Source organism: Homalodisca vitripennis, chromosome 7, assembly GCF_021130785.1.
Source record: "Homalodisca vitripennis isolate AUS2020 chromosome 7, UT_GWSS_2.1, whole genome shotgun sequence".
NCBI classification, from domain to species: Eukaryota; Metazoa; Arthropoda; class Insecta; order Hemiptera; family Cicadellidae; genus Homalodisca; species Homalodisca vitripennis.
In genome coordinates this window covers 129,130,858-129,147,336 of record NC_060213.1, presented here as the reverse complement: position 1 = coordinate 129,147,336, position 16,479 = coordinate 129,130,858, and the positions used below count along the sequence as shown (strand labels likewise).

Here is a 16,479-nt window from a genome sequence, read left to right as displayed (position 1 = left end):
ACCAGAGTCGTGCCCATGGAGGTTTGCGTCAGCACAGTGCGGTGGCGGGTGGTGCGGGCTCTCCCGATCCTGAAATTACTTCAGGTTAAGAAATGTTGCCGAAGAAAAGACCCCAGTTACCGCCGCGCCGGGGCGGCACGACTTTAAATGGTTCGTGTCCGATAAGGATCGCTCGGGTAGAAGGGCGCGTGGAGGCAGGACTCAAATGATAGTATTGGCGACGTACTCTAGTTCGCAATGCTGTCACTGAAGAGGTTAAGTTACCTTTCAAGAACGTGGGGAGTTTCAAGGAAAGACAGTCCAAACCCACAGGTCTCAATGAGGTTAGTGACTAGGATTGGTCAATGCTACATGTGTTTCACATTTATCTTATTGTCAATCTGTTGAGTTAATTAAGTTATTTATTCAAGTGATAACAGTATCAGATCTGCAAAACACTATAAGTTTCGTGTGGGCCATACAAAGGAGAAATAGCTTTAATTTAAATTTCATATCTTTTCCTGCCACTGGTTTCACCTAGAGGGAAACAACAAGATTCAACTTGTATTTACAAGAAAAACAAACAGGAATTTGTTTATCCTTGGCTTCTCGCGGTTTCCAGCAAACAATAAACATAATTGAGAAACGATATTCTCCATCCTGACCAAACGATATTCTCCATCCTGACCAAACGATTTCTCGTCCGCTCTCCCAGTATTCCGATGCGAGTTTCGATATTCGAGCAATACATTTTGTCAACATACAATACTGCAGAGTGTATTACTGCTATACTAGTTTTAGAAATGTATAACATAATTTAAAATCAAAATAGTTGAATGTGATCACTACCACTTTAAATATATTTTTAGTTGAACAGCAAGTATTTTTAACAGAAGTTCGTAAAATATACATGCCATTATACATGATTTACCACTCGCTCACTTGGCAACTCTTTTAGCAACTGTCATGCCTGAAATGATGACGCAAATGAAACGTCATCAAGCCCAGTAGGGAGATATTTCATAAGTAGTATCCCAAGTGCCATTGGATTATATATAGATATTTACATTAACCTAAATATCCTATTTGTTCTCCGACTGTGCTCGTGGTCTACTCAGGATTTACTCATTTGGCCATTTAAGTTTGAGTATAAATGATTTAAATCTCAAAATTAACTATATTTAACTGCTTAGAAAGCAGTTTCTAAAGTTACTGTCCTGACATTCTACATTCCGGAAGTGTTCTAGACATGGAGATATTTTACTATGTCCATTATGTATATCAGGATAGTTTGGAAATCAGTTTTGAAGGTCATATTCTACATTCCGGAAGTGGAACAAGATAAGCAGGCATTTTTCATTGACCATTATCTACACCAGGACTAAACTAAAAGTTGTTTTAATGTTACTGTCCTCACAGTCTACATCCTGGAAGTAGTTCTAGACACGGAGATACTTTACTATGACCATTATATGTATCGGGATATATGTATAGCTTGGAAATCCGTATTAAGGTCATATTCTACATTCCGGATGTGGACCTAGATAAGCAGGTATTCTTGAATGACCATTATCTAAATCAGGACTGAATGGAAAACTGTTTCTAATGTTACTGTCCTGATATTCTACATTCCAGAAGCGATTTCCACAACTGTAATCTGATACAGATAATGGCCATTATCTGTATCAGGACTGCTTGGAATGCCGTTTATAAAGTTACTGTCCTTAGATTCTTCATTCTGGAAGGCAATATCTAAATCCAGATATTCTACAAAGACCATTATCTACATCAGGGCCGATTGAGATCTCTTACAATGAACATTTCATATAAGGGTACTATTTTATATATTTTAAATTAGTTGCCTATTTCTTATAAGTTGTAGTGCGGAGCTTGCTGTTTTTGCAATGTCGAATGAAAATAAGTCTAAGATAAGGAAATGAAAATCATTGTCACCAAAGCAAAAAATTGCGTTTCAAATGTTAAGAATATAAGGCAGAATAATAATACTAAACATTGACATAGTTGTTTGCCCAAAACCGGATTAACCAACCACGACCAGTTTATCTGGAATAAAATAACAGTGCAGCCTATAGAAATAAACCAGTGTTAAACTGCGGGTTCGCAGAATACAGTGAAAGTAGTGTTTATACAGGCTCGTTGCGACCATGCCGTCCGGTCAAGAATGCCGCCGATGTTATCAATATCTGGATATCAGCGCCTTATTTGGTGGTTCTGGAACATGTGGTCAATACCACGTTATTGAAGTGTGCCTGTTTGTTTATCGGTACGAGGTTGGAAATATCGTGTCCACCCCACATTCGATCGGTATTCATTAGTTCGGTCAGTTCTGTCATAACGATCGCTAGCAGTCCAAGAGCAGAGCCAATTTGTTTTTACACAAATAGATATGTCAATTTATCTTGGAGACACAACGGACAGATCTCTCTAGATGTGTGGTTATTAGGAGTTGTGAAGATCACTTAGAATTACGCAGCTTTGTTACGACGTTTTCCTGCTCACATCGAAAACTTTCTTACATCATTGAAATGTTGAGATGTTTCGTTGGTGATTATCATTTGATAGACAGTCCTCCAAACCCAAACCCAAGTCACAATATCTCAAGATTTAAATATTGAGATGTTTCGTTGGTGATTATCATTTGATAGACAGTCCTCCAAACCCAAACCGAAGCCACAATATCTCAAGATTTAAATATTGAGATGTTTCGTTGGTGATTATCATTTGATAGACAGTCCTCCAAACCCAAACCCAAGTCACAATATCTCAAGATTTAAATATTGAGATGTTTCGTTGGTGATTATCATTTGATAGACAGTCCTCCAAACCCAAACCGAAGCCACAATATCTCAAGATTTAAATATTGAGATGTTCGGTGGTGATTAACATCTTATAACTGAAAAGAGCCCTCCAAACCCAAGACACAATATCTCAATATTGAAGTGGTGGTTAACAATAGATAACTGTATATGGCCTTCCACACCCAAGACACAATATTTCAATATTGAAATTTTAAGATGTTTCGGTGGTGATAACCATACGATAACTGAAGATGGCTCTTCACACACCCAAGCCAAAATATCCCAAGATTGAAAAATTGAGAGTTTTCGGTGGTGGTTAACATCATATAACTGAAGATGGCTCTTCACACCTAATCCAATCCAAAATATCTCAAGATTGAAATATTGAGAAGTTTCGGTGGTGATTAACATCTGATAACTAAAGATGGCCCCCACTCCCAGGCCAAAATATCTCAAGATTGAAAAATTGAGATGTTTCTGGTGGTAATTAACATCTGATAACTAAAGATGGCCCCCCACTCCCAGGCCAAAATATCTCAAGATTGAAAAAATTGAGATGTTTCTGTGGTAATTAACATCTGATAACTAAAGATGGCCCTCCACACCTAGGCCAAAATATCTCAAGATTGAAAAATTGAGAAGTTTCGGTGGTAATTAACATCTGATAACTAAAGATGGCCCTCCACACCTAGGCCAAAATATCTCAAGATTGAAAAATTGAGATGTTTCGGTGGTAATTAACATCTGATAACTAAAGATGGCCCTCCACACCTAGGCCAAAATATCTCAAGATTGAAAAATTGAAATGTTTCGGTGGTAATTAACATCTGATAACTAAAGATGGCCCTCCACACCTAGGCCAAAATATCTCAAGATTGAAAAATTGAGATGTTTCGGTGGTGATTAACATCTGATAACTAAAGATGGCCCTCCACACCTAGGCCAAAATATCTCAAGATTGAAAAATTGAGAAGTTTCGGTGGTAATTAACATCTGATAACTAAAGATGGCCCTCCACACCTAGGCCAAAATATCTCAAGATTGAAAAATTGAGATGTTTCGGTGGTAATTAACATCTGATAACTAAAGATGGCCCTCCACACCTAGGCCAAAATATCTCAAGATTGAAAAATTGAAATGTTTCGGTGGTAATTAACATCTGATAACTAAAGATGGCCCTCCAAACCTAGGCCAAAATATCTCAAGATTGAAAAATTGAGATGGTTTCGGTGGTAATTAACATCTGATAACTAAAGATGGCCCTCCACACCTAGGCCAAAATATCTCAAGATTGAAAAATTGAGATGTTTCGGTGTGGTAATTAACATCTGATAACTAAAGATGGCCCTCCACACCTAGGCCAAAATATCTCAAGATTGAAAAATTGAAATGTTTCGGTGGTAATTAACATCTGATAACTAAAGATGGCCCTCCAAACCTAGGCCAAAATATCTCAAGATTGAAAAATTGAGATGTTTCTGTGGTGATTAACATCTGATAACTAAAGATTGCCCTCCACACCTAGGCCAAAATATCTCAAGATTGAAAAATTGAGAAGTTTTCGGTGGTAATTAACATCTGATAACTAAAGATGGCCCTCCACACCTAGGCCAAAATATCTCAAGATTTAAAAATTGAAATGTTTCGGTGGTAATTAACATCTGATAACTGAAGATAGCCCTCCACACCCGTACCAAAATAACTGAAGTAAAAATTGTTTAGCTATTATTTGACGCGGTGATAATAAAAACATATAGATGATAGTCATGGTGATAAATATGTTCATTGTGCCAGGTACTTACTATTAATCTACTATAAGAAATTTATAGCTCAAATACTGGTTAGTTCCTAATAAATTTTAAAAATTAACATTTCACATGTATAATTTAATGATATGATTTGATAAACAGACTGTCTATGTTTAGTATAAATGTCTTGTATGCTCTGGAGTCTTAAAGCTGGCTAAAAGTGTGGTTTTATTTTACTTCCAAACATTTGGATCGTGACTTTCTCAGGAAAAAATATAAAAGAGCGATAACGTAAAACTGAAAGTTTAATTGTGATGAGATCTAGGTTGTGATTATTTTGCTAGAAAGGATTCTATTGCGACAGAGTTCATTAGAGATTCTGTTAGTGCGATATCGTAATGACGAGTTGGTGAAAGGTGTCACCTTTAGAGAGTCCATGTGTCATGAAGCTCTTGTACACGATGATCAATTCTTTAAATGTCCTTTTCCCGATAAGAGATAATCCAAGGATTTCTTACATTATTCAAGATGGAAGGAGTGAAATGAGGAATCTGCAAGAATCTAGAGACCAACATGCTATTACTCTTCAGCTGGCATTTCGCCGCATCCTAGGTTAGATATGCTGGATCTTGTTGACCCAAGGAACACTCACACGAGATCGCAATCTGCACCGAAACACGAGAACTTACACAACACTTGCAACATGTCCACAATTGTCTCTTCCCGCCAGTCACCAAAGATGTCACTGGCTTTCTCGGTTGACATTTCCAGCCGCTTCTTCTCTCCAAGAGCATCGCCGGTACATCATTGAGTCCAGAGACACTTTCATAGTTCGAGAACCAACAAGAGCAAATTAATCCTTATAATATTCTAAGATAAGTCCATCATCTGATAAGATTTGACTGTACACGTAAAGAAATACCATTAAATTTAAAGAGGAGAGTGATATTAGTAAATTTCAACTTTGATAAAACTGTGATAGTAATTATTGTAAATTATAGTTAAATATTTCACCTTTGTAACAATAAAGTTGCTTGATACGCATGAGGCCTACCCGCGGCAGTATACCCCAATTTTCGAAATTCTGTAGTTTTATTATGATTAACAATATTTTTAACTTTTGAATTCGTCTTATCTCTTCTCGTATGTTTCTTCACAAGATTTTTGATTTTACTCACTTTGTTTTTTTAAGTATTATTAAAAGTTTGCTGACCCCTGCACCTAATTCGGCAATGTTCTGTGATAAAAACATTTAATTTATAAATACAATCATTCACTTGTAATAAATACAAGTTCCACTTTTCATATTTGCTCTTTTACTAGACACGTTATCTTTAAATTATATCCATGCTTAAGAAAGTAGATGCTCAAGCGTGCGTAGTCCAAGCTGTACGACAAACAGTTCATTACTTGTAAAGTGTTTTTTACGACTTGATTTATTTGCAGATAATTTAACTAGTCTATTCTAAGCCATACAAATCAAATTTTTGGGAAGATTTCCCATCGAAGGGAAATAAAAAAAGTAAGCGTGAGCAAATTTTCTTCACACGTCCAGGAAGAAGTTGCGACCACTCGCGTACTAACCAATGAGTTTTGCCATGGCATATAAAAATCCACATTGTCATGCAAAAGAATTGAGTTTTAAAAACATAATTTGAAATCATTGAAACCCCAATATTTTTATTCACGAAGAGCAAGAGTTGCAGTTGTTGACCACGATCGGCAATATCCAAACCTCCTACTTCTGCAGACCTTACGTCTGGGTAATTCATCACCCGCTCACCAGGTGTCAGCACTTGGGTCACAGGTCACCGAGAGCACTAATAGCGGTCAAACTCAGGATTAATGGACGGTTAGTCTGCCGCCTCCTTAAACGCTATGTTCACAGGTTAACCGTAATTCATTCAGACGAACGTATCACTAACACTGACGACTGCCCATGCATTTGCGTTCTACTCACGCATGCAAGCCTGTATAAAATCAGCCAGATACAATTTTAGGTTTCATATCAAACATTTTATTACAGGTCGTCAGCAATTTACTTAAGAGGTAAAAGAATGTGATCTTGAAATCCAATTACTTTCCCTTTTTTTTGAGTTAATTGAGCTTGGTGTGTATCAACCATCAGATAAAGGTGTATTTGAGATCTGATGTCCTGCATTCTGATGAAATGTGACCTTGCGTGTTCCGGTAACTCTTGCAGCCAGTTTGTCCTAAATTTAGCAATCCAACAGCATAGCAAAGACCGGAATTTCCATGGCTCGAAGTCCATGTAACATTTTATTTGTCTGTTGGGTTCTTTAGTTAGTTCATCGCACTCATGATCAGGTTTCAATTTCGGATCATAGACAAAGCTACTCCTCACTCACACACTAGTTTCAAATCTTGATTCTCATTCTTCCGGTTGCTAATTAATTAATGCTACTTTCAGCTCGGGAGTACAGTAAATGTCAAACTCAGATATGATTAAAACATGTTCTTCATTTGCATTGATTATGTAAATTTGAGGAAAGCGAGAGTATACTGAGTAACACACCAAAGTGATAATTACCTACAAATTCCATTAGCGACTGAGATAGTCATCATCGCGCCTTCTCACGAGAACTGACTGATTCACGCTGAGTTGGGAGTCCTCATTAGACTTGCCCATGGCTACAGACGTAGACCTCACTATCTGACCATGCTGTTGTTGTTACAGTGACTCGAATAGAGAGCTGGTGGCACGTGGCGAGGACCGAGATAGTCAGCACTTACCGAGCATTCTCACGAGAACTGATTCACGCTGAGTTGGGAGCCTTCATTAGACTTGGCCATGCCTACATCTCTCTCTGAGGTAGACCTCACTATCTGACCATGCTGTTGTTGTTACAGTGACTCGACTAGAGAGCGGGTGGCACGTGGCGAAGACCGAGATAGTCAGCACTTACCGAGCATTCTCACGAGAACTGATTCACGCTGAGTTGGGAGCCTTCATTAGACTTGGCCATGCCTACATCTCTCTCTGAGGTAGACCTCACTATCTGACCATGCTGTTGTTGTTACAGTGACTCGACTAGAGAGCGGGTGGCACGTGGCGAAGACCGAGATAGTCAGCACTTACCGAGCATTCTCACGAGAACTGATTCACGCTGAGTTGGGAGCCTTCATTGGACTTGGACACGTCAACATTACCCTGAAAGGTAAACCTTATTGTTTGTTTCTTAGGGAAAGTTATCAAATAATTATTAAAGAGTATTTTATAGTAATTGATCATGCAATTGTCAACCTCACGACGGATCTGTATTTCAAAACTATATTATCTTGACATTAGTGAATGGTATTGCAATATTTCCGTGATTATCATCGTATCATCAGGATGGCTGGTAAATAACAAGAGATACCAGGGCGATTGCTCTGGTGGGTATAATCGGCACACAACTTGCTACACCGCGCCTGGCCTCGACTACGAAAGCTCCCTCCCACTAATTGGAGGACTCACGCGGACTATGTGGGGCGCCACGCTCCGACAGCCCCGGGTTCGAGCCGTTCCCTGTCATACGCTCGGTTGCACTGGGCGGAGCCTTTATTATAAACTATCGCTGCCAAGAAAGTAGAAACAATACATCCCTGTCCGTGAGTCACTATATCTTCCAATGCCAATTCTTACACGTACTGTCTCATTCCGAGCTAACTAACATCTTGTAACATCGAAGATCATTGAAGGTTGAGATAAGAATTCTCAAGCGCTGATAGAGCTACGGAACTCAGACAGAGCTGCTCAAACTGGAGAAATTCGGAGCAATCTTTATTAGCAGTTGCGTCTAAAAGTGTGATAAATGGTACCGTATTATTTTTATAAGCATTTGCTATTGTTAGCCATTCTAAGTGGTATATTTTGCAAAATGGTTATACCGTGGGAATTAAAATAAATAAATGGTGGTACCTTATATAGGTAGGCCTACCCGATAAGCCTTTCATTCAACGTGGAATGTTGGATGTATGTTCAGGATATCAGCACGTAGTCCATTCATTCAATGCACGGATTTGGATGTGAACTTTAGGTACCATTGCTTTGTTCGGTCATCCAACTTGTGAACATTGTCCGTAAAATGTGAACAATAATACTAATTCCAACTGATCTACGTGTGTTTTTATATAACAATGACGGTATGGATGTCACTTATGAGTATTGGAGGATAATCCATTCCATTTGCCCCAATGTGTTCTACAGTTTTTCATACGACAATGGCGTAGTGTAGAGGGTACAACGGTTATCATAAGATAAACGGGTCTAGCAACGCCGAGCGTGGCTGCTGCTTGGATGGATGACTGCTGAGCGATCCTGTCCTTGCAAGCAGCCCGCTTTCCGGCCATTGGTTGTGGTCCGTCACCTTTAAGCAGTTGGTCCCCAGGTTAAGTGTTAGGAGAGGGCTTATTAGCCATAACTTCGTCTTGTAAAATAACGTTTCTTTACTTTTACGTTTTACTGACCATATAAAAGTGTTGGCAAAATCTTATGACTCATTATGGTTGTTTAAATATTTTGAAAACTAATCTCTTTGGTAACGTTCCAATATGTTGTATAGCTAAATAGTGATTGCCAAAACATCCAAACATAACTTTCTTCTACTTGGATCACGGGTTCAACAAGAGACTTAGTATAAGATATAAACAGATCCTTAGTTTTTGAAAATTGAAGAACGTTGTATGCCATTTTGCGCGGGGTAACCATTTCTCTTCTAATTGCGTGGTTCTGGTTTATCAAGATTGTTCCGATTCGTGACTAAGCGCAAACATCGTTAGTCAACATCATTAAATGTGTTACCTCACTAGCTGATGGATTAACAAAGTCTGTATATACCTCACTTGAAATATCCCTTCCGGATTGTAGAAGAAATGTAGATTTCATGGCCCGTCAAGGACGTAGCTAGCGAGGGGGTCAAGGGATCCAGACCACCCCAAAATTTTAAATTTTTCCGAATAACTTTTATGGTAAACATTTATTATAAATTACATTTTTCGGTATGACTAATATGTACTGCAGAAAAATCGTTCTCGACAAAGTAACGGGTCAAGAATCTTTTAAGGAACAAAATGGAGCCTTAGTCTCTGTCCACTGCGAGAAAATATAAGTTGTCTGTAACCCCCCAAATTTTTGTTTTCCTGGCTACGTTCTTGTCGTCTTGAAATGGCAAACTGAAGATACATTACTGATAATTAGACCTTTAATGATTTTAAAGCCGATGATATTCTATACATTTTCATGTTCATATATTCTTAATGTATTATTTGGAAAACCCCGAAATCTTTGCAAGACGAATATCGTTATGATCCCACAAAATTGCAAGTCAAAACAGGATCTTGATCTTTATCAACTAATTACCTATTAATAATAAGAAATTATGCTAATAAACATATTCACATATAAATGTTTATAATAGTACCAAATTTTGTAATTATAAGACTACACTTGTAATAACGACAATACCTGTTAAATTATTTTATAATCGTAACAATTTTTTTAATTATTAATTTGTATAGATAATATTGAATAGATATCGAATTAATTGAATTGAGCGGAATGAATTGACTGAAAATGTACGTGCAGCAACAATTATGTATGTTACAAGTTGATAGATAAATTTGCAAAGTTTTAATTATTTGTAATCTGCAATACTTATTTACGGTAATAATTATTTGGATGTAAATATGGAAAACTGTGGTAGTAATGGTATACGAGATAAGATAAAACATTTTCTACAACAATAATGTTGTTTTTTTTTGCAATATTAAATGCACTCACAAAATATGTTATAATAGAGAGCCGTAACACAAGGAGTAAGCTGCCTTGACGAGGGTCATAAACGTCAACGAGGCGGAGTATAAAGGAGCATAAAAAGACATAATGCGGTAGTTGGTACAGTTGTTTATCTACGGTTGCACTTCACAGGTGTTTCATAATGCATCTGTGTAAAACTTTATTGAACTATGAACTGATGTTACTTTTGAAGGTCGGCCACTACCTAAAGCAGCTGAAAAAATTGTAGTTTTCATCACCAGGAGTAAAGTGGTTGTTTTCGGTGGCAATCGAGTTTTACGAACTGCCGAGGTCGGAAATGTGGTTGAGTGCCGAACATATTATGCTCCGTGTGGTGAACGGCGTTTTTTTTTATCGTACGGAAAGCAAAGTTTTGATACATTTTATTTTATTTTTATTACATAATGTTATTCAACATAGTCTCGCTGTCTGTTTACGTATCAATTAACTTGTACTGAAACTATATCAAAGTTTCATTTTAGCACACAGAACACCCAGTTTATTTTAGACCCTGTTACAAGGTACACTCCATGGTCTAAGTAAACAAAAACAGCTGGTAGTTATACAGTATGATAAAAACGGTTTATAGTGTATTGTGTGTGATCTGTTAGGTAAACACAGTTTTACATGTATTATAAGGTCTTAGAAGATAAATACTGACAATTGGTAATAATGTAACCAGTTGCAAAATCTAAATAACTACGCAGAGATATTACATATTTCGGCAATTATGTTCAGATTGTTTAGATAAATACGGCTGAACTTTTCGCGATAGCCAAAGAGCTGTGGGTGCTTAAAGAGAATGAGTATTCTGTTCATGTATCCCTCTAGTTGACCAGTAGGGCAAATAAGAGGATCAAGTACTTGGATCGTGACTCAGTAAAAAAAAAAACAATATTCACGAAAGAGGGGTAATTCCGAGTAATTATACCACAAGACATATCAATGCAAGCCTAGGTTGTGACGCGGTGTTGCCAGCTGTAACGGGGGAATAACGAGTGATTGAACAATCGATTAAATTCAACAATCGAGCGATCGTTACTGCTCATTTTTACTTCTTATTCATCTTATTCAATAATTTACCTTCACGATTTACATTAACGCGTGTTTACATTACAAACAGAACGTTAGAACAAACAAATATTTACATAAAAACGTAGAATAATCGAACACTGAAGAACAAAACTGGTGTAAACAACCGGAACGAAGCGAGACATCGTTGCGTCGCCTCATACTGAGAATCAGCCGATATGACAATGTGGCAACGCCGCAGGGTGAAGGGGTAAGTGGGGTGCGGTAACTGCCCAAACGGCCAGGCCTGCATTGATGTGCCTCCCAGTATAATAGCACTTTGGAATTGAAGTCAATTGAAAGGAAAAAACAGATTAACAAGGTATTGTTACCCTGCTCTCGTCTACTGTATGGAGCTCACGAGTAGAGTAGCAGCAGAAATGCGTCCTCCGCCTAAGACTGTCAGGCCTCCATGAACGACGCAATCAATAATCAACTTGACCACATTAATTTGTTGGTTTTGGTATTACGCACATATTTTATCATTTAATCTTTGCAGTATCTCTTATAGTTTCCAAGATCTTTTCAGTGTGCATAAAATTTGGAACACACTGTATATCGCAATAATAATATAATTACTGACCTACGAATCTCTTCCTAACCAGTTCCATCCAGTATACACCCTATATATTTAATGCCTGCTACTGTACATGTAGTGGGTATTGTTTAGAAAAATATTACTCGTTAGTGTTTTACTAAATTAGTTATTTAAAAGGGTTAAAAAATAAACTGCTACATACAAGAAGCTAAGATGTTTCAGTTCTAATAAATTATACCGGTTGATGTCTTCTGTCATATTCTTAGAAACACATCGTGACTAACACATATTCTTGACGTTTGTTAAATTGTCAAAATTCAGAGATGTTGAGGATTCAGGATTGAAGTGTAAATCGCGCGGCGTGGATATTGTACAGCACAATGTTTGTGTGAAAGCGAACGGGTCAGGAATAAGGCTAGTTTAATTAGTGGGGAACTCACATGAGGGGAAAGGGGATGGGTGGTCGAGCGGAACGGCGGAGCTGGTGACCCGCGACCGTTCCTGGCCTGAGGAGGTCGCTGCCGCCGCTCTCCATGGAAGTCTGTACTCTGGAACAGGAGAGGAAAGGAATAATGAGGAAGGCACTGATACCCGTGATAGTAACCTGTTTTATTATCCCACCTTCCTTCCACTTCCGGCATGGGTTGGCTCCATCACCACTCGTGACCATAGTTCCACCTAATAAAATCCTGGTGACTGTATCGTAAAATGCTACAGCAATTTTTATTAATAACCGAAACTTTACCATAAAACTTGATAGATTAAAAGATGCTGTCCTCTGTAATCGGAGACACTGTACTCTGTGGTCAGAGACATTGTATTGTGCAATTAGAGACACTGTACCCTGCGAACAGACACACTGTACTCTGCGCCCAGAGAAACTGTACTCTGCCACCAGAGATACTGTACTTTGCGTCTAGATCTGCGTTCAGAGACACTTTACTCTGCAATCAGACACTGTACTCTGAGTCCAGAGATACTGTACTCTGCAATCATAAATCCTGTACTCTGCAATTCATAGATCGTGTACTCTGCAATCAGAGGCACTGTACTCTGGGTTCACGGACACTGTATTATGGTGTACGTCTAAAATACGGTATCCTTATCCTCAACTGTGCTTATCCTGATCATCTACCAGCTATTGTCTCTTGTATAACGCTCTTGAAGAAACGCTGTACTTCACGCATTTGGATGAGGCATTAAAGATATTTGATGCGATTATTTAGGCCATAATTTCTAGAAAGAAACCAATCCTGGGAGATGTGTGGGTTAAAGTACAGGTTTAATTCCGTGGCAATATGGAAATATTTCAATTAAAAAAAATAAAAATACGAATTACGTACTTTTAAGTCGAACTGACGAAACTCGTTGTTTATCTCTGATAAAAATGAACGTGGAGCCTGGAAGACAATCTAAGTGCATTATAAAGCTACCTAAACAGCGAATAAGGGGAGAAAGGGGAAGGTATAACAGAAGGAGGAGGAAAGAGGAGAAAGGAATGAGAGAGAAAAGAAAACGAGTGTAGGAGGAAAGGGTGATGGTAAGAAAAAAGTTAATTACTAACATATTATTATTTATTGGCTGACCATTAGCGAACATTGTTCTTATGGGTAATCTGTGATGACCAAAAGAGAATCTTAGGATAAATAAAACTGTAACCTAACTAAGTACAGAAATTTAACATTTTTAAATGTGACATAGTAAGACATATAATTAGGTTACTTCGAACGTTACGTTTTGTCGGATATTTCGATCGGTTTATTGGCTGAGCGTTAGTAAAAGGCTCGTGGGGCTAGATCAATTTAATTTTTCTCTGCCTGTTTGGCATTCAAATATTTGCATGAAGCTTTATTTTTATGAAAACCGTGTTCAATGTGGGATTATAAACATCGCATATCACTCCACGGGATTTGGCTGACCTTAGCAAACGATTTTCTTGTAGGTAACCGTGATGACACCAAGAAAATCAAAGATACACAAATTTGTAAACATGTTTGTGTATACTCATTCGATATGTTAACATGTAACATGTAGTGGATTGGTTGGTAAAACTTTCGTTGCATTCTATCAAGTCGTTTCGATACACTGTTGTTTGAGTTGATTCATATATGGAAGATAGAGTTCAATGGTGGTGTATGACCTTCCATTAGATTTGGCTGAGCTTTAACAAATCCTACAACTCAAGGTGATATCTCGACAATGAATTGAGCCGTGAACTTGGAATTTTGTATGTTTCTGTATACCAATAATGATTCTGTAAAAGTTCCTCTTTTGTCTGTGTGTCTGTCTTTCTCGGGATATCACAAATTGAGCTACAGCCTTGAAATTTGGAATGTAACGTCATTTATATGCAGGCAACATTGTGTTTGAGTATGGGAAAATTCCTATGTGGGATTTGGCTGAGCGTTAACATACCCTAACTATCAACAGGACAGCTTGAGGAAGATATGATTGTTCTGCAGATTTGTCGAGTCTGGTTGCTGATGTAGGGCACGCGTACAGCACTGTGAATCAATCAGAGGTAGATAACGGTCAATGAAGCTGTCGCTGTTTTATGTCCAAACCTCTCATAAACTTAGAGCTCGTGGCTATTCATCTTTCATGTTTACGCTGTTTGAGAGGTCGCATTACAAACCAGCCTTGTAGTTTGTCTCTGTCTATTCCCGCCTACACTATATGTATATCTCGTCATCATTGGTACTTCGTTCAAGCAAACAGATTATAAAATTGCTCGAAGTTGAGGAAATGTATATTCGATGTATGAAGAGCAAGAATCTGGATTCCTAGATTAATGACTAATGATAGCTAGCTATTCATTATCATCTCTGGTTGTCAAAAATACCATCATAGTATTGCTACTGGATTAATAAAACTAACCAGTGACCTTGTGTAATGGATTCATTGATTGTAGGTAACAATTTAACCGAGTCAAGCAACTAGTGTAACGCTCCTTGCTGTTATAATCAGGGGCCATTGAGGCCATGGAGGCATTAGTTGAGAAGGTCCCCAAGTCAAATAAGATGATTCTTAATCTTAATCTGTTCTCGATAGATAAGTCCTTAACTTAAAAATAGCATTTTAATATTTTTATTTTATTTTTCTTGACATCGGTGTACTCAAATAATTGACGGAAACTCTATGAAGGGAAATCTTCTCTAAACCTTTCGGTATTTTCAGCCATTCTACGAACTGAACCCTTTTCTTCCCTTCTTTTCCTCTTTCTATTCTTTATTTTTTATGTACTAATACCTCCCCACCTGACGAAGTGGATAGATTCCAATCGTCGAAACGTTGTGTTATACCATCTGTAACCATAACGATGGCAAATGTCCGAAATCGTGTTATCCTGTCAAACCTTCCATCGTTAACAACCAACTTTAACCAAAGAATTCTATGAATGTTGCCACGCCCTTTAAAAGTAACATTGAAATAAAGAATGCCGTTTTTCACAAGATAAAGTTAGGGCTACGAAGTCCTCTCTGACTATTAACCTGGGAATAAAAGTGACTTTTGAACCACTACTAATGACGGAGCAGGCAGGCTGCTTGCAAGGACAGAATCGCTCAGCGGTCACCCATCCAAGCAGCAGCCACGCTCGACGTTTGCTTAAACTCTGATATCTCAATTTACGATTGGACTGTGGAACTTTTGATCCCGGTGTGATTTTGCGGTACCCTGATTTTACCTGTCGTGAGAGTGTCTGAACTCATTGTTGTAACCATAAGTCCAAATTAGAAATTCGGGTAAAGGATTAAGGTCCCCCAAGGCGTCCTGGTTACGCCCCTGCCGGACTGTATCGAATGACAGTGTAGCCGCAGTAATGTACGCCCTCTTGTGCGCTTAACCGTGACTTACCTCCAGCCCGGGCAATTAGGAAGAGATTATATTTAATAAACAATTCTACCAGTCGCGTTGGCGCGAGTACCGCACTGATAAATCCTTGTTACCCAACACCACTTAGATGACTTCATTGGCAACGGCTGTGGAGCAGTGCTTGGCAACGGTACAGATCCATAGCAGTTACAAGGGAGTTTAGACCACAAGTGTTTACTGTACCACACTTGTGTCGGCGTTAGTATCTAGTTATGTCTGATGATTGTCATGGTTGTCATAGGTATGATAATAGTCATAAACCTTTTAAAGGTTTTCAAGACCAACGTGTCATAGACACATAATGGAATAAGCAAGTACTTATCAGACTATAAGATTTCTTTAAATTTATTTTTAAATAGGGCTTCCTAATTTATAGACGACACTACTCAAAATTGGCAGACGGTAAATCACATCTTGTAATTCGCTAAAGGGAATTATACAAAAAATTTCAACTCTTGAAATTTCATATTTTGGATTGAATACAAACTCCTTCGAAATTATAATTGTTGAAATGCGGGTTCGGTACTTCTAATGTAAATTATCACAAAAGTACTAAATATTATGGTAAAGCATCATACGGTTCATATCACCAAAATAGATCCTGATTTTGTTTAAAAAATAAATTGAAATATTATAATAGTTACCACTTTGGGC

The 16,479-nt window shown here is 38.0% G+C and overlaps 1 protein-coding gene across 1 annotated transcript in view; it reads left to right on the top strand.

Moving 5' to 3' along the window:
• The window catches only part of LOC124366315 (dual oxidase maturation factor 2), a 140,768-nt gene that overhangs the window by 105,207 nt on the left and 19,082 nt on the right, over positions 1–16,479 (top strand). The window contains exon 4 of the mRNA XM_046822763.1: positions 7,591–7,725. Coding sequence (XP_046678719.1) covers positions 7,591–7,725 — 135 coding nt within the window. The remainder of the gene's footprint in view (positions 1–7,590; positions 7,726–16,479) is intronic.